The sequence below is a fragment of the Kogia breviceps genome, chromosome 13, assembly GCF_026419965.1.
Source record: "Kogia breviceps isolate mKogBre1 chromosome 13, mKogBre1 haplotype 1, whole genome shotgun sequence".
Lineage (NCBI taxonomy): Eukaryota > Metazoa > Chordata > Mammalia > Artiodactyla > Physeteridae > Kogia > Kogia breviceps.
This window is the reverse complement of record NC_081322.1, coordinates 42,210,596-42,234,693: the sequence shown is the minus strand read 5'-3', so window position 1 is coordinate 42,234,693 and position 24,098 is coordinate 42,210,596. Positions and strand designations below refer to the sequence as shown.

Sequence of the window (24,098 nt, the reverse complement as noted above, 5' to 3'; positions counted from 1 at the left end):
ACCTCAGTCTCATGCTCTAGGCATGGATAAGTTAGGGATTGTTAAATATCTTTCCTTCTTTTGTCTAATATTTATTGAACACATACTGTGCTGGAGTGGATACAAACAGTATTTCTGCTTCCCAAGAAGTTTTTCCTCTAGTTAAAAAAAAAAAAAAGCACTTGTAAAATATATTTAATTATTTAGCAATACGATATTACTTTTGCTTTTACTATTTTACATTTTACCATGTAAAAGGATCCCATTTTAAGAACACACACATACACATAGAAAAAGGATTGGAAAGAAATGCACCAAGATGTTAACAAAGCTTATCTCTGAGTAGCGGTATTTGGGTGTGCATGTGTGTGCGTGTGTTTAATGTTGCTTATCTGGATTGTCTAAATTTTCAAAAATTTCATTTTGAAGTTATGGGAAGTGCATCATCCCCCCCTCCTCTTGCTAACAGGATAGTGACCCCTCTCTTCCTCTTGCTTTCAGCTTTTGCGAGAATTGAAGCACCCTAATGTGATCGCCCTGCAGAAGGTGTTCCTTTCTCACAGTGACAGGAAGGTGTGGCTGCTGTTTGATTATGCCGAGCATGATTTATGGGTAAGTCTAAACTCACTTTATTTTTAGGGTAATTTTATATAGGTATGAAGAAATAAATGTATGTGCTCCATACTGCTAATGCACAGAAAGGAAAACTTGCTCTGTTGACCATAGTTCAAAATAAATATACTAAATATAAATTTTGATTTAAAAGAATTAGAGCAATAAACATTAACATCCTATTTTACTGAGAAGATAGTATTTGTAACATTCAGAAATTTCACTTCAAAAAACTCTTACTGAGTGGGACATTGTAATTTTATGCAAGTAATTAATGGCAGTTTACTAATATGTGTAGTGAAAATTGCTTTCTTTTGTGGTCCACACAGTAGTTCAAATTTAACCAGTTATGTTCTTGTGAATAGTTTCTCTCTCTAAATTAAGGTCAATCTTGCAAGCATTTTGCCATTTAAAATGGACTCCACCAAATGGAAGAATACCTACGGTTTTGCAAATATTAGGGTTGTTTTTATCAATATATAAAAGAAGCCAAAATTTTTAATTCCAAATGTTTAAAGTTAGGAATCAGGGCATTTAAACATTTTATCCCAGGAGTTGCCAAAAGTAAAAAAATTCCAGTTTGTCAGTAAGTTCAAATTTTGGATAATTAAATTTTGATTCAATATAGCGTGGTTTGTCATCTATAAAAATTGTAAATCTTTTTAGGAATAACTTCAGCAAACTCACAGGTCTTGAAGGAGATTTCAGTTTATGCTCTTATAGCAGATATTGACAAGAATCTCCTCTGCCATGGATATTTAGTACCCATTTTGGCATGTTTTGGACAAGGGTGGAGTGGAGATGGAGGTGGATGTGAGGAGTGGGCGCAGGTAGAATTTCTTCCCCTTCATTGCAAAGTTTTTATAACCCACAGTGTAACGTGTACATAAAAATTTGAATATGATGATCTGGTTGTATTTATTTCAATGGGACTGAATTCTCCTTTTTTCTCTCCCTGCTCCTTTCTAGTAGTGATTTGCTATTTAATATTGACTACTAAGAATATATCCTAATTTCATTATGTGCCAAAGAAGCTGAACTTTCCAATAATTCTAATAATACATATAGCCAGTGATGTTACCCAGATGCACTAACTTTTTATAGAATAGGAAAGATTTACAGGGTTTTTTTCCTTTTGTTTACTCTTTCTGTCAGTAGAGAATACAACTAATACTATTTTCTTTTTTTTTTTTTTTTTTTTTTGCGGTACGCGGGCCTCTCACTGCTGTGGCCTCTCCCTTTGCGGAGCACAGGCTCCGGACGTGCAGGCTCAGCAGCCATGGCTCACGGGCCCAGCCGCTCCGCGGCATGTGGGATCTTCCCGGACCGGGGCACGAACCCGTGTTCCCTGCATCGGCAGGCGGACTCTCAACCACACAACTAATACTATTTTTTAGGCAGGTTTTAAAATACCAACCCTTTTTACTTCTTGGTTTTATTTAATGAAAATCTTAATGGTTTCAGTAAATCTAGTCATTATAACCACATTAATACTGTCATATTTACCCTCAATATAGATTCTGTTTTGGTTTGATCTTATTCTTCAAATTATTTTTCTTTGTGTCATTATTGGCCTTTAATAAGTAATCTTAAAATGTAGAGAATTTATTGCAGCCTTGATTGTGTTTTATTGACACAGGCAAAGACTATGTTATTATAATATATATATTTTAATTTTTAGCATATTATTAAGTTTCATCGTGCATCAAAAGCAAATAAAAAGCCCATGCAGTTGCCAAGATCTATGGTTAAATCATTACTTTACCAGATTCTTGATGGTATCCATTACCTCCATGCAAACTGGGTGCTTCACAGAGATCTGGTAAGTATGTTTCTTTTAAATCGCTCAATATGTGTCTTTCCCTTTTCAAAAATATCTTTTCTTCTTGGTACAGTTACGATGAACATGAATATAGAAAAATTTGAAAATGCACATAAGCAAAAAAGAAGGAAATAAAAATCGCCATAAGCCTATGATCAAAAGATTACCATTATTAACTTTTGGTGTATTTTCTTCCCTTACATTTATGCACAGCTATAAAATGTCATTGTGATTTTCAACAAATGATTGGCATAATCTTTTTTTAAAAAATTTTTACTGGAGTATAGTTGATTTACGATGAACATAATCTTAATGGGATGGCCATATGAGAAACAAGTACCTTTTATTTATTTATTTTTTTCCGGTACGTGGGCTTCTCATGGTTGTGGCCTCTCCCGTTGTGGAGCACAGGCTCCGGACGCGCAGGCTCAGCAGCCATGGCTCATGGGCCCAGCCGCTCCGCGGCATGTGAGATCCTCCCGGACCGGGACACAAACCCGTGTCCCCTGCATCGGCAGGTGGACTCTCAACCACTATGCCACCAGGGAAGCCCCGACAAGTACCTTTTGATCCATTTTGTTTTTCGTAATTTTGCTCACCATTAGTAAACACTTTAATAATTAAAGACTGAGTTCACATTGTTTTCAAAGCTAAACTGAAATAATGACACTGCATACATTAAATAGAATGTTATTAGTATTAACAATAAGTAAATAAGTAAATCTAACAGGGGAAATATATCAATACTTACGAGGCATATTATCCATAATTCAAATGTTTGATGTTTGATTTTACTTTTTTACTCAGTACACATATAACAAACATTTATTAATGTCAAGTTATTTTATTCATTTTTTCATTGTTATCATTTTAGTTTATGTTGATGAGATTTTTTGTTCTTAAGAAATATGGGTACTTAATAGCTGTAATACCACTGAGTTTATAGTTGCAAGTTTTATTTTGCTTAGGCTTTTGCAGATTCTAGGGATATAGTAGGGATAGATCTAGGTCGACTCAATTTTTTTAATTGAGGAGAAGTATTTATTATTGAAAGGAATGAACACATAAGGGGATCTAGATAGTACCCCTTGCTACCTTGTCAGTCAGGCCTAGTCTTCTGGCTTGAGTATCTCTTGATGTGGCATTGAAGTTACATTGGGGCCAAATGACAGGGACCACAAAGATGCACTTACCATTTCAGTAGAAGCATTTCACCTCATAATTTTAAACTAAGGTTCTCAAAGCCTTCCACTTATCCACGTTACTATTACCCGTAAATCAACATGTTTTAAAATGATTCTTGAGTACATGTTAGTTTCACCTCTAAAATATCTCTTCCATTCATCTGTGCCTCATTCCTAGTTCAGGCCTTTATTATCTTTTTTTTTTTTTTTTTTTTTTTGCGGTATGCGGGCCTCTCACTGTTGTGGCCTCTCCCGTTGCGGAGCACAGGCTCCGGACACGCAGGCCTAGCGGCCATGGCTCACGGGATTAGTTGCTCTGCGGCATGTGGGATCTTCCCGGACCAGGGCACGAACCCGTGTCTCCTGCATCGGCAGGCGGATTCTCAACCACTGCGCCACCAGGGAAGCCCTATTATCTTTTTCTTGTAGTATGGTGCTAGCCTCTTAATTTGTCTCCTTATCAACAATCTCTTTCCCTTCCAGTCCACTTTAGATCTTCTGAATAATTACTCAGCCCCTGCTTAAGAACTTTGAAACAGTTCCTCATTGCTTACAGACTAAAGCTATAGTTCCTTTTTTGGCTTTTGAGGTCTTCTCAGGTATAGCTCCAACTGCCTTTAAAAATTTTCTTCTGTATCCCTGTAATCTTTTACTTACACTGTACTGTTTTAACTATTCATTGTTCCCTGGATCCTCCTGAGAGTTCCTGCCCCAGTGGCCTTTATTTCTCCTGCTAAAACTCCTTACCCCATCTCTACGTATTCCAATATTACCTGTTTTCAGGACCTGCACAAATGTTAAAACTTATCCTCATATCCATCATTACTTAGAAATAATCTCTCCTCCTTGTTGGCTGCTGTTGTACTTCATCTTTACTTCTCTTCTGGCATTTGCCTATTAGTACTATAGTAATTTATATAGATGTCTAGAAGATGTTCTAGACCATAAACTTATTGAGAGAGTGATGTCTGTGACTCATTTTGGTACACTACTGCTCCAGTACACAATAGGTACTGAGTAAATATTTCCTTAGTGAATGAATATTAGTAAGAATATTAATTACTACGGAATGTTTTTGGATCAGGTAACATATGTAGTCAGCACACTTCCCAAATAAATTTTTATTATTTCCTTATATGTGCAAAGCATGAAAGGGTGAGGACAGTACAAACATGACTGTATCAAGACCTTCTCAGGAGTTTAGTCTGAGAGAATAAATAATGACATGTACACAAACAATTTTACTATACAATAGACGAGAGAGAATGTGAACATGGCAATGTGAGAAGTACAGACTAAATGCTATTCAGGGTTAGAAGAGGTTCTGAGTGGGGGAATAAGGACAAGCTTCAGAGAGGTGCCATTTGAGCTGGACTTTGAAGGATGAGTAGAATTTAAATAGAGATTTGAGAGATGAGGGTAACCTAATGGAGTGTTGGATGTAACATTTCTGAGGCGAGAAAGCACTTGAATTATCCCAGAAAGAGTGTGTAGTTCTGTCTGGCTCAAAAATGGATAAGCTGAATTAGGGTAGTATGAAGTAAGACTAGGAAGATATGGGTTGGAGTCTGATGGAGGAAGGCCCTAAATATCAGGCTAGGGAGTTTGTTTGTTTTTAAGTGCTAAAAGTTTGTGAGCAACAGAATGAAGTTTTTTTTCCCCCAAATGAAATTATTTTTCCTCATTAAAGAAGCCACCATTGATTATTATTACTTCATCCATAGCATGGACACAATATATATGTTTTTAATTGAAGTATAGTTGATTTACAACGTTGTGTTAACTTCTGCTGTACAGCGAAGTGATTCAGTTATATTTATTTATACACACACACACACACACACACACACACACACACACACACTCTTTTTAAAAATATTCTTTTCCGTTATGGTTTCTCATAGGATATTGAATATAGTTCCCTGTGTTATACAGTAGGACCTTGTTGTTTATCCATTCTATATATAATAGCTTACATCTGCTAACCTCAACCTCCCACTCCATCCCTCCCCCAACCCCCTCCCCCTTGGCAACCACCAGTCTGTTCCCTATATCTGTGATTCTGTTTCTGTTTCATAGATAGGTTCATTTGTGCCATACTTTAGATTCCACATATAAATGATATCATATGGTATTTTTCTTTCTTTTTCTGACTTGCTTCACTTGGTATGATAATCTCTAGTTGCATCTGTGTTGTTGCAAATGGCATTATTTCATTCTTTTTTATGGCTGAGTAGTATTCTATTGTATATATGTACCACATCTTTATCCATTCATCTGTTGATGGACATTTAGGTGGTTTCCACATCTTGGCTGTTGTGAATAGTGCTGCTTTGAACGTAACGGTGAATGTATCTTTTTGAATTATGGTTTTGTCTGGATATATTCCCAGGAGTGGGATTGCTGGATCATATGGTAACTCTATTATTAATTTTTAAGGTACCTCCATACTGTTTTCCATAGTAGCTGCACCAACTTACATTCCCATCAACAGTATAAGAGGGTTCCCTTTCCTCCACACCCTCTCCAGCATTTGTTAGTTGTAGACTTTTTAATGATGGCCATTTTGACTGGTGTGAGGTGGTACCTCATTGTAGTTTTGATTTGCATTTCTCTGATAGTGATGTGGAGCCTCTTTTTTTCTTAATTAGTTAATTAATTTTTGGCTGTGTTGGGTCTTTGTTGCTGCATGTGGGCTTTCTCTAGTTGTGGCGAGCGGGGGCTACTTTTTGTTGCAGTGTGTGGGCTTCTCATTGTGGTGGCTTCTCTTGTTGTGGAGCACAGGCTCTAGGCGTGCGGGCTTCAGTAGTTGTGGCATGTGGGCTTCAGTAGTTGTGGTGTGCGGGCTCAGTAGTTGTGGCTCGCGGGCTCTAGGGTGCAGGCTCAGTAGTTTTGGCACACAGGTTTAGTTGCTCCGCGGCACATGGGATCTTCCCGGACCAGGGCTTGAACCCGTGTCCCCTGCATTGGAGGATTCTTAACCACTGTGCCAACAGGGAAGGTGGAACCTCTTTTCATGTGTCTGTTGGCCATCTGTATTAGCATGGACACAATATTGAAGATGTGTTCTGAAGGTGGTTCTGACCTAGTATAACACTTGTTTGTATTTTACCTATACATTCCCTTCATGCCTCTACTGCTTAAGTAACTCTAATAAGATTTGAAACTTTAAACCAGTAGGAATGTAGTCTGTGATAGCCTACTCAATTCTTTTGCTGATCATGAGGCCTGCTATCTGGACCATATGGTCATATTGTCATGGTTTTGCCAAAGTATTTTCAGTAGTAGAAGATTTAAACTGTATGTTTATAGATATATTCAGTGGTAGATACAGAAAGATAGGGTATATCAAGTATGAATATGGTTAAAAGGGATATGTTGGAGACATTTGAAAAATTATTATTTTGTATGTGTGCTGAAGAGTAGAGTTGCAGCTTTAGTCAATGAGTAGGGTTTTTAAATGCTTCATTTGTTTTTTTTTTTTTTTTGTGGTACGCAGGCCTCTCACTCTTGTGGCCTCTCCCGTTGTGGAGCACAGGCTCCGGACGCGCAGGCTCAGCGGCCATGGCTCACAGGCCCAGCCGCTCCGCCGCATGTGGGATCTTCCCAGACCGGGGCACGAACCCATGCCCTGCATTGGCAGGCGGACTCTCAACCACTGTGCCACCAGGGAAGCCCTTCATTTCTTATTACAATAGGGAATCTGGCTTTACACTATTCTTTAGTCACAACTGTTTCAGAGTGCATACCATCTCTAAATTTTAATTTGGTATGAGAAACCTAGAAAATCCATACAATTAAAGGTGTTAGAGTAAATATAAATTTGCAGTAATAGTATAACCTAACAAATTTAAAAAGTAAATAAAAACCAGTGTTTTGGACCTCACACAAAGAAGCATTACATCATCAGTGAGGTTGGTGTTTTTCATTGTGATTGATTTCATATCTAGAACAGTATTTTAATTATGTCATTTGGATCCTAGAATTTAATACAGAAATAGACAATTTAAATGAAGTCACCAAAAAGATGACTTATATTGAGGAATTGGCTTTAAAAGGAAAGGAAAAAAGGAGCTAAATATATTCATCTTAGCAGAGAGACAGTAGAGACATAAGTTTATAAATATTTGGAACTTGTAAACACCAAGGGAGGAAAGATGTATTTTAATTTTACAGCAGGATATAGCTAAGAGTAAGAAGATGAAATACAGGATGATTCATTTTTATGGGATTACTATTCTAGTAGGTTGGAAGAATGCCAAGATATAGTTTCTCTTTTTTTCAAAATTATGAGCTTCTTGGGCTTCTCTGGTGGTGCAGTGGTTAAGAATCCGCCTGCCAATGCTGGGGACACAGGTTAGAGCCCTGGTCTGGGAAGAGCCCACATGTCTCAGAGCAGCTAAGCCTGTGCGCCACAACTACTGAGCCTGTGCTCTAGAGCCCGTGAGCCACAACTACTGAGCCCGCGTTCCACAACTACTGAAGCCTGCACACCTAGAGCCTGTGCTCTGCAACAAGAGAATCCACCACAATGAGAGCCCGCCCACTGTAACAAAGAGTAGCCCCTGCTCACCTCAACTAGAGAAAGCCTGTGCACAGCAACAAAAACCCAACACAGCCAAAAATAAACAATTAATTAATTAATAAAAAAAATAAAGATACTACATGTGGGGGCAATTTGTTATTAATAGACACGTAAAATATACATAGCCAACATGTCATAAACAACCTACAGCGCTATTGAAAATCCAGTAAAAATTCTGCCTGAACAAACGGTGTGTCATAAGGAAGAAAAAAAAAATATCACCAAACCAAAACTATGTAGTTTTGCCAGTTAATATGCCAAAATCACCCAGAGTCATTTATTATACATTTCTCTGTAGCTATAATGTCTGTTGCTTCATTTTCTTTAATCAGCAAGTCCTAAGTATCTTTAAACAACATTTATCATCTCACAGATTCTATGGGTCAGGAATCTAGGTGTGGCTTACCTGGATTCTCTGTTTCAGAGTCTCTTTAAAAGGTTGCAGTCAACTCAAGTTTTGATTGGGAAGAGTCCACTTCTAGTTCACTCACGTGGTTATTTGTAGGATTCATTTCCTCACAGGCTGATGGGTGGAGGCCTCCTTGGTTCCTTGTTACATTGATCTCTCCATAGAGCATCTCAAAACATGGCAGTTTTCTTTACCAGAGTGGCAAACATGAGGGCGAGAGAGAGAGAGAACGTGTGTGTTAGCAAGATGGAAGTCACAGTCTTCTTTAAGTTAATCATGGAAGTGACGCCTCATTACTTTTGCTGTATTCTGTTCATTAGAAGTCACTAGGTATAGCCTACACTCAAGAGGAGTAGTTATGTAAGAGTGTGTATACTGGGGGTGGCGATGATTGGAAACCGTGTCTGAAGCTGCCTACCATAGAGTCTGAGAGGCTTTTAAATGATGTTTGGATCCTGTTATTGTCCTTTTTATTTAATTATAATATAGTAAAGAAAATGCAGGAAGTCCCCTCCTTTCATATATAATTTTTTTCCATGTATAAAAGTTGCTTGTGTAGTAAGAGTTTCGGGATAGTGCTAGAGAGTGAAAAAACATTATAATGTACCAATTATTCCTTCCCTTTTACATTGTTCAGTGATTTAGTCCCAGCATTTGGTATATGTTCCTTACTTTTCCCCCCTCTTCTCTTCCCTCCCTCCTTTCCCATCCTGAATTGAACCACAAGTTTAATCCACTTAAATGTGGAGGGTGTGTTCAATTGAGATCCAGGATTTTTCACTTTGAACATACCTAGAGGTTCTTTCTTTGTTATGCAGTCTGAGGCATATGCTTATCACTAATATTAGTACTTTTTTATTTCTATTTTTCTTTTTCACACATTTGTGTAAAGCAAAAGTAAAAATGCAAAGGAAAATTTAAATGATAGCAAAACCTTTGTTTTCCAAGGTTGGTAATGCTGCTGAGTTGTAACAGCTAGCTGACAAGCAGTGAAAAGACAGCATGAAATATAGTCCTTTAGCCAAAAAGAGCATTTGAAGACTTTTTAGGAACAGCACTGTATGAAAATCCAATATATGAAATCAAAGATGGCCCTCTGTTTTCTACTCAGCTGGAAAAAAAAGTGCTGTGCTGTTCTTCTTTGTGAAAGTTTGATTAAAATAAATGCTTGGTTGTTGGAGAATTGTCTAGAAATCTCTCTTTGCCTCACAGCTTCTCTTCATAACTTGTGTGACAAGGAGATGCATCAAGTCTTTAATTTTGTCTATGCTAAACAGGGCCTGATAAGGCAAATGTTTATACTTCAAAGAAACCCTTAAAATCTTACTGTAGCCACCATGGCAGCATTTTGCAAGCATTTTAATAATGTTTTAGAGTTTTAGCCTTGCTTAGTTCTTATGATATGGGAGCTTTGAGATCCTAGATTTAAAAAAAAATTATTTCTGGACTTCTCTGGTGGTGCAGTGGTTAAGAATCCGCCTGCCAGTGCAGGGGACACGGGTTCGAGCCCTGGTCCGGGAAGATCCCACATGCCACGGAGCACCTAAGCCCGTGTGCTACAACTACTGAGCCTGCACTCTAGAGCCTACGAGCTACAGCTACTGAAGCCCATGCACCTAGAGCCTGTGCTCCGCGATGAGAAGCCACTGCATTGAGAAGCCGGCGCACCGCAACGAAGAGTAGCCCCTGCTCGCCGCAACTAGAGAAGGCCCACGTGCAGCAACAAAAACCCAACACAGCCAAAAATAATAAATAAATAAAAATTATTTCCAAGATAGTTAATCTTGCTTCTTAAGCCTCAGTTCACTCACTTGTAAAGTGGCAGTAATGATAGGTGCTTTATATTGTTGTTGATTCCATTGTCTTAGCTCTAGAGTTCCTGAATTCCTCCTGATTTCCTTTCTGTAGAAGCTTCTGTCCATTCTTCTGAATATCGTCATCAGTGCAGCGATGCCCTTTCTTTTAACCACTTGCTTCCCCAGAATTCCTTTAGCCTGATACTCCTCCTAGCCATTTACGCTTTACAGAGTAGAGCTCTACTGTAAATATGTGAAACATGCTTCTTGGTGTTTAAAAAAAAAAAAGTAGGCCGTGTTTCATCTGGTTTATATTTAAATATTGCTAAATATTTTATATTTTAAAAAGTTTAAAAAAACTGGCTTAAATGAGATCAAAATTAGTGTTTCACTTAACTTTTCATTCTAACAATTCCATGCTAATCAAATGACTATTATTTTTCATTTGATTTATTAATGTTTCACTTGACAAATTGTGACAGAAAGCAGCATTTATTTTAATATGATTTAGTCACCCTAATTTCTTTCAGAATGCAGAGCTGACAATGAAAAAAGTTTAAGTATGGCCTGGTTATCTTCTAACCTTCAATTTTAGGTGATTTTGGACAATTACAGATCTTGTCATGCTGAAGAATCACACTAGGCCTTTTGATGGTGACCTTTGGTTCCTTAGAGCTGGTCCTCCACAGTCTGTGGCTCAGCTGCTCATGATGGCAGCCTGAAGGCCTACGATGGTAGTCATGTCATCTGTGTACAGATGCTTCTACTGCTTCTATACAAGGCCTTGTAAAGATAGGTATGGTAATGTTTCTTACAATGCTCTGGGTACTGTGACACACATCTTACAAATGTAAGACGGTATTATTGAGGTGTTTTCTAAATACGGGGCTGTGATTCTTACTGGCATGTCAGTTTTTCCATCATCCATACCCATAGCCCAGTAACCGGAGCTTGCAGCAGAGTCCTGCACATCTGTTGCTTTGAGTTAGAGCATAGTGTTCCACCATCTGTTTGACAGGCAGGTGATACACACTAAGTAAGAATCATACTTCTAAGAGGGCCAACTTCAAAGGGGACGTGGTTTGACTCACAGTGGCTTATGAGGCCTCTGAAGGTTCAGCTCAGCGACAGGGCTCTTTTGATGATCCTGACTTTAGTATAGTTTTATGAGCCTGTACTAACAAACACATTTCTAGAAGGCTATTTGCCAAGTTTACTTCATAGTCCCTAAAAGGGTAATATAGTCAAGATATATTCCACAGTGCCAGCAATGGCAGAAACTGGTTAGGAGTGAAGGCCTACAGAAGGAGCCCCACTACTTTGAGGCCTATGTTTAAAACTGAAGAATCAGTTCAGGCATACTATTTTATTAAATTAATTTTATTGAAGTAGAATTTATATACAATAAAATATACCCATTTTAATTACAAATTGATGAATTAGGACAAATGTGCATGCTACCACAGGCATTCTATTTGACCAACACTGTAGGATGATTCAAGATCCCTTACTGAGAATGATGGTATCTTCATCAAGAGGGGATCTTGCATTTAAGGACTGATGATTCGTTTCACTGGGAGATTATTTATGATGGTTATTTTGTGTGATCATATTTTCAACTAAGCACACATCTGGGTAGAAGTCTTCTATTGGTGAGGACTATAAGTCAATTAAGTATTGTTTATTTGCCAGGTGTGCTTTTGTTCTCATAACCCTGGCCTGGAGTGCATCTCTGAGAGACTTAGGTTCTAAGCCTGGGTCTGCCACTGTAGACAGTGGACTTAGTTGAGGTTATAGGTTTTTTGTGTTTCTTCATGAGTAAAATGAGAGGGCTCAGGGTGATAACTTCTACCTCTGACATTCTTAATTTCTCATAATAAGAATGAATTATTTGATTTGAATGTGACTGTCACAAATGTAAATGGAAAACTACTTTCTACCAGTGTTGCTTCTCTGTAGATGGATTGTACTAGTTAATGAACAGGATAGCATCTGAATGTCTTTGTAGCCTTGTTTCCTGGGCCTTGCTGTCAATGTGGAATATATCTTGATTATACTGTTGGTGACCTTGAAGTTTGTTAGGTAAATTGCCTTCTAGATACATGTGTTTGTCTTGCATAAAGCTTTTTATAAAGGCTGCTTTTTATTGGTTCTTGTTAGAGAAAAGAAAACCTTATCTCTGCTGTTCAGGCCTGTAACCACTCCTAAAAGGCAAAGACAAAGAAGTGCATTGTTAACTGTTGTGCAGTGCTGGGTTGGCAGCTGTTTACCATGAATACCAAGGTTTAATTAACATAGGTACCCGTTACAGATACCTCTAGACCATTTTAAGGTAAAATGAAATTAATCACAGCATTTAGTATTATAGACTGCTCGTTTTATGACAGCATACATCTAGTTATTGATACATAATTTCTAACTGGGAAGGAATTTTCGTTGAGTAAGAGCACTTTAGTGGTTAGGTTCTCTGAATATAAAGGCCTATCAACCCACGATACACCTAAAGTATGACACTAATAGAACTATGGAACCTAATGTCCATTTTTCTGGATTTCTGTGGGGGAAGTACTGGCTTTTAGACTTAGAAGGTTTGCTTTATAAACATATTTTGTCCTTCTAAGATGTTCCAGACAGTATGCTGGGCACTGGAAATACAGGGATAGATAAAATACAGTCCCTTTCCTAATGAATGCGTGGTGGGGAAGATACACATAAATTGATAATCATAAAATAGTAAGGTTTAAAAGAGAAATTGTAAAGTATATTCAGGGATTAGCTATGCATAAGGTACTGAGAGCACAGAAGCATACCTAGCCAGTTGGGATGGGGCTCTCTTGGAGGACTCACACTGAGCTGAATCTGAAAGGATGAGTAGAAATTTATAAGAATGACTTGGGGGACGTGGGTGGGGAGAGCATTCCAGGCAGAGGGGACAGCACGAATAAGGGAATGGGATAAGAAACTGTGAGCACTTTGGTATTACTGGGGCAAAGCACAGAAGTAGTGAAAGAAGAGGAAGAAGAAAGAAGTAGGGACCAGATTACAGTGGATCTTAATTGTCACGTTTAGAATCATGGGTTTTTCCTGTGGTCAGTCAGAGCTGAGCTGGTCAGGTTTTTGCTAAAGAAACACTCCTGAGACAGGGATGTGGAGAATTGGTTTGAGGGTGCAGGGATAGCAGCTTTTCTCAGGCTGTTGTAATGAGCTGGTTGAGAAATGATGAAGGCCTGAATCAGGTCAGAGGTAATCAAGATAGAGCGGGGGGCGAGGTAGCAGATAAATCTTTAGGAGGTAAGAAAATCAGGCCTGAGGATTGGTTAGATTTTAGGAATAAAGGACAGGTGTTCAGACTTCTGCTTTTGTTGATTGAGTGACTGAGAAGGCAATACTGTCAGAGAGGCAGTGAAGATTCAGTTTGAACAAGTTGAATTTGAGATGATTGTGGAGATAGCCAGCATACAGTTGACATACCTCTAGATATATAAAACTTTAGAGACCTAGGGGTATAGATTTCAGAGTCATTGGCATATGAGTGATTGTTGAAACCCTGGACTGAATTAAAATTAGCACTTTAAAAAATCTATGTTCAGATGTGAGCTTGGCATATTTCATGGTAAGTGCTTACTCTGGTTTCTTAACAATTTCTTTCAAAATTGAGAACTTGCCTACCAAAGGACGATGAATACTGAGCATTGGCAATTTTCATTCATTCATTTAATTGTTCATTCATTCAACAAATATTTTTTTAAATTGACATCTGCTGATTGTTTTATTTAATTTTTCACTTTAAAAACAAAACCAAAATCAAACCCTCTGGACTTATACTTTTCAACCTGAAAGAATCACAGAATATAGTTATAAGTCTAAAGTAGCATCAGTAAAGCAAGTGTTATTCTTATGAGTATTAATAGACTATACTGAAAGCAGGTAAAATATAATACTCTTATTTTGTACTTACTTTGAAATGCTGCCACTGAACAGATGTTTATTCTGAAAGATGCTACTATGAAGTCTGCAGACTCAAATACTGATAATCGTTATTCAAAAGTAAATTTATGGAATAACTAGAAAATAGGCTGAGTTGGAACCTGTGAATAGTTTTACGATATTAATTAGCAACATTTTTTAAAGACATAGAAAGCTATTGTTTTAATATAAATGAGAAGTTTTAAAACCATCTCCCTTTAGTGCTTTCAATTATCACATAAACCAAAGACCCAAATAATTTCAAATGATCACAGATACTATTAGGCAAAAATTCTCACGTGTCAGTACTTTTAATGTTGTGCACATCAAATTATAGTAAAAAACGACTATAAAGATGCAGCCCCTCTATTTCCATGAACAGCACACTGCATTACAGTAAACCGAGCTTATATTCAACCATCAAATGTGGTTCTCCCATTAGTTCACTTTGTGACGGGTCATTAAGAATATCTTCAAATCCAATAGTCTCGTCATTACCCCTCAAGATATCCAGTGAAAGGTTTCAGCTGGGAAGAAATGGAAGACGCTGAACCTGCTGCACTGCCTTGAATTCCATTTGTAGTTTTAGTGGAGCAAATAGACCCTGGATGTTTCTCAGTGTGGAAAAGTTCATTTTATCTTGGTTGAGCTGGAAATTTTTTTCTGATAATTCAAGAGGATGACTGGGCAAAAGTTCATTTTTCACACAAGAAAAACCTTTTCGAAGAAGATCATGACTTTCAAAAGGTCCACTTGCTGTAAGTTCAGTAACTAGAATACTGTCCTTCAGCTGAGATCCAAGTCCTCTGGCATTCACCTTCAACTTGCTCTGCGAACCCATTCAACAAATATTTATGAAACGCTGTATGCCTGGATTTCAGCAGATACATAAAGTGGTGATAGAAATATCTTCCCTGCCCTTTACGAGGTTGCAGTCAAAATCATCAGATTCTCTATATTTTTAAATCCTTTACTGTCAGTGAAGTTAATTTAAGAGGTAAGATTATGATAGACTGATGCTACTAGCAAATGACTATGGTGCTTAAGACAAAAAGCATGTCTCTCACTCTTAGTTCTTTGTCCTGTTCGTTACAATACAGAATCTTATTTGTTCAAGGTGAACAATGGAGAACAGTGTAAAGAAAGGAACATAAACTGAAAATTTTCTCCTGGGAATGTACTTCTGTATCAAATGTGATGAGAGTCATGCTACTTCTGTATTTAAAGAAAAGAATAGCTGTAGCCATTAATATTAGGCTAGCACTGTTCATTGTTCAGAAACTAGTCCAGTTGATATCTGATTGGTTTTTTCCTATTATTCAGGATTGTAGACAGTTGTGTTTGTTTTTCTGTCTTCTTTACTGGGGCTGATGAGAGTCATCTTGTGGGTTTCATATTTTTGTTCCAAATGTCCTGGTGTAGGAAGTGTAAAGCAAATGTAGTAGGATAATTGTATATCTTTAGGCTGTTCTATTTATGATGTGCCAATTAACTGAAATGAATTTAACCCTGTGAAAAAAATTGATTCTATAAAAGGAAAAAGCAAATCTAGAATACATGCAAAACATCATGAATGTACATTCAAGAATTAACTAAATTCTGCTAAAATACAGATATTTCAAGAATAATTTCTGAGTAACCATACTGTTTATCACATTAATTCCCTGACTTTTGCCTTTAAAGTACAACTTAACTAAAACGAACCCTGCAGCCTTGATTTGTCTGTCCAATTTTATTGCTGATAACTTGAATATGAGACATCCAACTCCTGCCATTTCTACTGTTTCTATGGTAACTAAAGTGTGCAAACCCAGCAGTATCACTTTCTTTCACAGCTGGCATTTTGTGTTCACAGTAAGAAGAGGGGTTTTAGTAAAGCATGGTCTGTGTTAACTAGGATGTAACTAGGTCAGAACAATTTTGGTACCCGTTTTTCATTCTTTTAGGTTTGTATGTGTGTGTGTGTGCGTGTGTGTGTGTGTGTGTGCATGAGCTGCAGCTTCCTTTTTTTGTTGGTTTTTTTTTTTGCGGTACGCGGTCTTCTCACTGCCGCGGAGCACAGGCTCCGGACGCACAGGCCCAGTGGCCATGGCTCACGGGCCCAGCCGCTCCGTGGCATGTGGGATCTTCCCGGACCGGGGCACGAACCCGCGTCCCCTGCATCGGCAGGCAGACTCCCAACCACTGTGCCACCAGGGAAGCCCTCTTTTGTTTTTTTAATAGCGTATACCTTCACTTAATTAATCACTATCAAAGTTAGTCTTTTGAAAATTCAGCATAATATCTGTAAACACAACTCAGTGTGGAATCTTGAGGGTTATATGGAGTTGTTCTGAGACTTGCCCCTAGCCCTGTAGGTCCTTGAGTATTTCCCTTAAGGAGAAGAAAATCGATGTGAAAATGCTTTGAAAAGTTAAATGCATTTTATTTTTTAAAATTTATTTTATTTTCCATTATGATTTATTACAGGATATTGAATATAGTTCCCTAAGTTAAATGCATTTTCATGGTGATCATGTTATTTATTTTGTTGTTATTCTTGTTATTTTGAAACATCAAGTATCTTATGACCATAACACATTCACTTGTCCTGAAGGGGAGAGATAATCCCAGTTAAGAGGTGTGCATTAAAAAATGATTCCCTCTGTGATTCTAGATTTTTACTTGACTACAGGAACCCTTCTCTATGGATACTGCCCAAGCTCTGGGTTCCTTTCTCAGACTGTACAGAAGAGCTCACAGTCGCTGCTCCCCTAAACCATGTCACCACCTCTGCCCTCATCTCAGGCCCTACGCTTAGAGCTTCCATGGGCTTCAAGTAGATCATGTCAAAGGTATTCTCTACTGACTTCAGAACTAGCTAGATCCTCTTTCTCTCTCTCTCTCTCTCTCTCTCTCTCTCTCTCTCTCTCTCTCTCTCCTCATTCCATTGTGGTGCTCATATTCATATTCTCTTTTTCCATATAGTGTGACTGAGGAACTTCTAGTAAGAGCTAACAGTGATCCAAGATGAACTTCCTGCTTTTCTCCCATTCAGCAGCTCATAATCTATTTTCATTTCTTATATGAAGCAATTTTTGTTCCCTTATATCATACTTTGTGTTTTTATCTTATATCTTTATTTTAAAAGGATTTAATTCCTAAATCCAAAATTTAGGAATTGTGAACAGTGAAACAAATGGTACATAAAATGGTTTATTTGATGATTTTACAATTAAAAAAATTGTTATATCCCAGAGATTCCCATTCTCACTAAGGCCTTGAAAAATGTACTCTAAATCTGCCTTTACCTTTTTTCCACTTATTTGGGTCTCATTTACTGTGTCTAGCTTCTGTAAATGCACAGAAATTATTTTTTCGGAGTCACCGATGACCTTCTAATTGTCCCAAAGTTGCCTCTTCTCAGCTTTCATTCTGTTGCACCTGAAGGCTACCGCTTCCTTTTTAAACTGTTAGCTTCTAGAACCCTATGCTGACTGTTTTCTTACCTTGGATGCTCTTTCACCAGTTCTTTCATTGGCTCTTGTTCTTCTACCTTTTATTCCTCTCAGCATTATTTTTTTCTTATATTTTAAAAATAGCATTTATCTAATTGTAAACAATACCAAAATATACAAAATCAAACATTATGGAAATATATAATGTAGTAGAAAATGATAATCTCTCCAAACCCTGCTATCAGAGATTGGGCAGGATATATATATAATAAATTATGCAATTTGTAAAAATTATGAGTAAGATGGATAATATAACAAAACAATGCTAATTCTAGTCATGAAAAACCTAGTCTTTCTGAGTCCCCACGTCATTCTGTCTGACTGGCACCCCTCCCTAACCTTTGCCCCACCCCTCCTCTGCTGCCCCCGGGCTAACTGCCCTCCTCTCACGTTGACTTTGACTGCAGCTGCACTGACCTCCTTGCTCTTTCTCCAGTGAGTCAGCCTGCCAGCTCACCAAGGTTTTTCCTCACTGCTCCGAACACCATGATCTTGCTCTGCTGCAGATCTCGTGGCAGCCCTCATCAACTCTCAGAGCACAGGCTAGACAGTGCTCAAGAACCCATCCAGTTCTGCTACCCAAATGACTTGTGCCAAAAGCAGAACCACTGCAAACAGCAAGCAAGCCCTACCTAGGGTTTCCTTCTCTTTAGAATCATCAGTGCCTTATCACTCTGTTCTCCCCGATGCCCACTGTTCTCCTTAGCGTGTCTCTGCTTTACCTGTGCCTCAAGCCTTTCAAGTTGCTCTTCCCTTATTACTGCACTTTCTTCAGGTCTTATCCCAGATGTTACCTTCTCAAAGAGGCATTATGTAAGTAATTTAAAATTACGCTTAATGTTGGAAATAACACCCTGCCAACCCACTCTCAACAGTACCTATCCCCATTCCTTGCTTTATATATTATCTTACAAAGCATAACAGTCAAGAGCCTATCACTTAAGTCAATAACTGGAATATTACCAATAGCTTGCTTCTATTTATGTTTTTCTCCTCATCCTGTCCTCTTGCCTCCTCCCAAGAGGTAACAAATATCCTGAATTTTGAACCTATTATTCACTCCTTTTAAAAAATAGGTTTATCACATTTGTATATATGCCTGAACAGAACATTTTTTAGCTTTGCTCAGTTTTAAGTTTTACGAAAATGGCATCCTGCTGTATATAGTCTTCTAAAACTTGCTTTTTTTCTCTCAACATAACGCTTCCAAGATCTGAACATTTTTTACTTTTATTTGTAATTCAGTGATTTTCACTGCTGTTTTAAAATTCATTGTGTGACTCTACCACAATTAATTTCTCCATTTTCCTATTGGCTAGAAATTTGGGTTGCGTCCAGATTTTTTTTTTTTATTACAAACTGCGCTGCTATGAACATTCTTTGGTGTTTCTAAAAATGGAATTACTGAGTCAAAGGGTATGCAATTGTTCAGTTTTGCAAGATGATGCCAAGTTGTTTTCCAAAGAAGTTGTACCAATTTATTCTCCCACCAGCAGTGTATTGGAGTTCCCCTGACCTACTTCCTACTCAACTGTTCTTAATTTTTAACCAATCTACTAGGTGTAAAATGGTATTTCACTGTGATTTTAATTTGCATTTTCCCCATTATTGATGAGGTATAGCATCTTTTTATATGCTTAGTGGTTAAACATTTTCTTCTTTTTGTTAAATCCCTGTTCGGACATTTTCTCCATTTTTCTGTTAGCTTGTTTTTCATATTGATTTGTAGGACTTCTTTATTCTGGGTACTAAACCTTTGTTACTGATAAGTGTTGCAAATACTTCTGCCTGTTTGTGCTTTGTCTTTTTATTTTCCTTCTCTTTGATGATTGGAAGTTGTTTTAATAGACAAATTTATCAGTCTTTTCTCTTATGGTTATTCTTTGTATCTTGTTTAAGAAATTTCTTCCTCACCTCAGAAAGATATTCTCCAATTTTTTTTTTCCTCCAAAGTTTTAAAGTTTTGCTTTTCACGTTTAACTCCTGAAATTGTTGTTTATATAATATGAGGTGAGGATTCATTTTACTTATTTTTTTTCCCATTTGGATAACCTGTTGTGCCAGCACCATTTATTGATTAGTTCTTCCTTTCTCCACTGATCTGAAGTTCTCTCTCAGTATTTTGGTTCCATCTGGGTTCTCCATTCTCTCTCATTGATCAGTTTGTCTGTCCCTGTACTAGAACCACACTGTTTAATCACTGTAGCTTTAAAATAAATCTTGATATAATGTTTTGAGCCAGATTCCTCTTCTCATCCCCTACCCCTAACACTTTGTGAATATCTTGGCTATTCTTAGCTCTTTGCTCTTTCACATACATTTTAAAATCAGCTTTTCAAGTTCCACAACGAAACTCTGATGGAATTTTGATTGAAATTGCATTGAATATACAGAGAAGTATTGGGAGAATTGATGTCTTTACTATATTGAGTCTTCTTATCTATTAACATGAGCTCTTAATTTATTTAGAACTTCATAATATCATTTAAAACAAGGTTTCAAGGTGTTCTGTATAAAAATCTTATAAATCTTTTGATATATTTATTCCTAGGCACCTTATACTTTTTTGTTGTTGTTGCTATAGAAATGCTGCCTTTGAAAAATTATATTTCCTAGCTTTTTTTTTCTGATATACAGAAATACAGTTGACTTGTTCATATTGTTCAAGTAGCCAGACGTTCTAAACTCTTACTTTTGCTAATAATTTGCCTGTAAATACTTCGGGCTTTCTATGTAGATAATTGTCTGAAAATAACAGTAGTTTAATTTCTGCCTTTCTAATGCATATGTCTTTAATTATAGTTTTATAGTACTAGACTTATAGTACAGTGTTGATTTTAGAAGTGTTAATAGTGGGTATTCTTACATTATTCCTGATTTTAAAGGGAATGATTTCAATGTTTCTTTCTTAGTTTTTGATACATACCCATTATCAGGTTAAGGAAGTTTTTTCTAGTCTAACTTGCTGAGAGTTTCTTTGTTTTAGATTTCTTTCCTTTAAAATAGCATTTTGCCTACTATTTTATTTTGAAAAATACTAAACCAATCATTGGAAAAAAACAGTACAATAAATACCCATATTCTCTTCACATAGATTCTCTAATTATTAGCATCTTTTGCCATGTTTGCTTTCTTTCTCTTTCTCTTTTCAGAAAAAGGGCACTGTTCAACATAGCCACATTATAATGATCACACTCAGGACATTTAACAAAGGTACCATAGTTTTACCTAATATATAACATATGTTCAAATTTCCATGATTGTCCTAACAATGACTTTTATAGCTTTTTTTTTAGTATTCAGTCAATGGTCCAGCATTGCATTTACTTTTTCATGTCTTTTAAATCTTATTTAATTTAGAGCAGTAGCCCCTTCTCTTTTGGTCTTTTATGACATTGACCTTTTGAAGAATCTAGACCAGTGGCTTTGAAGAATGCCTGAGGATTTGGATTTGTCTGAATGCTTCCTCATGATTAGATTCAATTTCATGGTTTTTGGCAGGTGTAATACAGGTGGGGCTGCATCCCAATCAGAGCGTATCCAAAGGCACATAAAGTTGATCTGTTCCATTTTTACTGATGTTAGGTTTGATCTTTTGGTTAAGTTGGTGTCTGCCAGATTTCTTCATTGCAAAGGCACCTTTCCCCTTACCTATTGGATGGTACTTTGAGACTATTTGACCGTCCTGATCTCCAAAACCATTCATTTAATATTTTAGCTTACATTGATTATCCTTGCTTGAAGTAAGTATTGCATTGGTGGTTGAAAAATGGAGATTTTCTAATCTGAGAGTTTTTATCATGACTGGGTGTTAAATTTTATGAGCTGCTTTTTCAGCCTCTATCAAGATAATTAAATCATCTTTCTTCTTTAATCTGTCACTGTGGTGATGGACTTATACAGATTTTCTTATATTAAGTCACTTTTTCTGGACTTGGCTTATTACTATTTTGTTTAATATTTTTGAGTGGAGTTGGCCTGAAGTTTTTCTTTCTTATATTTTGTTTGGTTTTGCTATCAAGGTTATACTGGCTTTCTAGAATGTGTTGGGAGTATTCCCTCTTCTTCTATTCTCTGAAACTGTTTGAATAAAATTGAAACAATCTGTTCATTGAAAATTAGGAGAACTTTGCCTCTGTGATCATCTGTTTTCTTGGTAGCAAGGTTTTTTTTTAACATCTTTATTGGAGTATAATTGCTTTACAATGGTGTGTTAGTTTCTGCTTTATAACAAAGTGAATCAGCTATACATATCACCATATCTCCTCCCTCTTGCGTCTCCCTCCCAACCTCCCTATCCCACCCCTCTAGGTGGTCACAAAGCACCGAGCTGATCTCCCTGTGCTATGCAGCTGCTTCCCACTAGCTGTCTGTTTTACATTTGGTCCATACCACTCACTCACTTCGTCCCAGCTTACCCTTTGGTAGCAAGATTTTTAAGTACAGTTTTAATTTATTTACTACTTCTTGGTTTCTTCAGGTTTTCTAATTCATTTTGAGTCAATTTGTAGGTTACAGTTTCTTGAATTTGCCTATTTTGTATATATTTTAAAATTAAGAGATATAGTGTTTTAATAGGGTTCTTTTATCTTTCTAACCTCCACTGAATCTATAGTTATGTTCCTTTTTTAAATTTGTAATATCGTCTATCTGCACCTTCTCTCCTTTTGATGTAGTTGTCCTAAAGGCTTCATAAATCCTCTCTTGTTCATAAATTCCTGCCCTTACCTTTATCTTTATACTTCTACTTTCTTTTGTTTTAGTCTGTTGAATTTTGTTTTGTTTTGTGTTAACTTCTTAACTTAGGCACATAATTATTTTCAGCCTTTCTTTCTAATGTAAATATTTAGGGCTATACATTTCCCTTGTAAGTTCCACAGGTTTGATAGGTCGTACTTTCATTATTCCATTTCTGAGTATTTTAAATTTCTTCATACTTTCTCCTTTTACCTTTGAATAATTTAGAGGTATTTTTACATTTCCAAATATATGGAGTTTTAGATTTATACTTTTGTAATTGACTTTTTAAAAAATTTTTGGCTGCATTGGGTCTTCATTGCTGTGCGTGGGCTTTCTCTAGTTGTGACGAGTGTGGGCTTTTCATTGTTGTGGCTTCTCTTGTGGATCATGGGCTCTAGGCGTGTGAGTTTCACTAGTTGCAGCACGTGGGCTCAGTAGTTGCGGCACACAGGCTTCAGTAGTTGCAGAGCGCAGGCTCAGCAGTTGTGGCGCACAGACTTAGTTGCTCCACGGCAAGTGGGATCTTCCCGGACCATGGATCGAACCTGTGTCCCCTGCATTGGCAGGCTGATTATTAACCACTGTACCACCAGGGAAGTCCCTGTAACTGACTTTTAACTTAATTTCATTGTGATCAGAGAACATAGTCTGTTTGATAACAATTCCTTGAAATTTCTTGAGACCTGCTAGTACACTAACAACATTTGTAAATGTTCCATGTATGCTTGAAAAAAAAATGTGGATTCTCTAATTATTGGGTAAAAAGTTGTGTATATGCCTGTTAGATCAACTTTGTTAATTGTGTCCTTTGGATGGTCTGTATCTTACTAATCTTTTGTCTGCTTGACATATCAATTATTGAGAAAAGTTTGTTATCCTTGGTCTTTTCCCTCCCTGAAATTATATATATATATACATATATATTTCAAGTACATAATGAGTTTTAGGAGTGTTCTCTCTTCCTGGTGAATTGAATCTTGTATCATTACATGGTGACCATCTCTACTCCTAATAATGCTTTTGTCTTAAAAGCTATTTTGTCTGACATTACTATAGTTGATTCTTTTAGCAGTTTGCCTGCTGTATCTTTTAATAGCCTTTTACTTTCAGCTTTTATGGTCCTTCCACTTAGATGGATCTCTTGTAAATAGTACGTGAATGGATTAAAGTATGCTTTTAGCAGGAAAATGTACTGTTTTAGTCCTTAGGCCTAAGTTAGGAAGTTTTTCCTACAGAGAGCGTTTCCTTTTGCTCCTCCTGGTTTACTTTAGTCCCCATGGGAGTCTTGACTGATTGTCAGGGAACAGGCTCAACAGGCTCAGTTTCTTCACCTTGCTGGTGGTCCAGGCTTCAGTGTCCCCAGTGAAGTGTGTTACTGGCATCTGCTCCCAGGTCCATCCTGCCTTTCCTTCCTTCTCCAGCCCTTATTTGGGGGTGGGGCTGGGGTTGTTGTAGATATCCCTTATCTCAGTGGTTCCCCAGACTTTTTGGCACCAGGGACCAGTTTC

General features: G+C 37.3%; 2 protein-coding genes across 5 annotated transcripts in view; one reads left to right on the top strand and one right to left on the bottom strand.

Moving 5' to 3' along the window:
• Positions 1–24,098, top strand: part of CDK19 (cyclin dependent kinase 19) — a 182,709-nt gene that overhangs the window by 130,186 nt on the left and 28,425 nt on the right. For all 4 annotated transcript variants that reach the window (XR_010836256.1, XM_059083624.2, XM_067011657.1 and 1 more), the window contains exons 3-4: positions 481–591; positions 2,273–2,413. Coding sequence is in view for 3 of the 4 variants with exons in the window: in XM_059083624.2 (XP_058939607.1) it covers positions 481–591; positions 2,273–2,413 (252 nt within the window). In the remaining variant the exon portion in view is untranslated. The remainder of the gene's footprint in view (positions 1–480; positions 592–2,272; positions 2,414–24,098) is intronic.
• LOC131768055 (proteasome maturation protein-like) lies at positions 14,712–15,194 on the bottom strand. Its single transcript, XM_059083645.2, is given in 1 exon segment — positions 14,712–15,194. A coding segment is annotated over 1 exon segment (450 nt). The 3' UTR covers positions 14,712–14,744.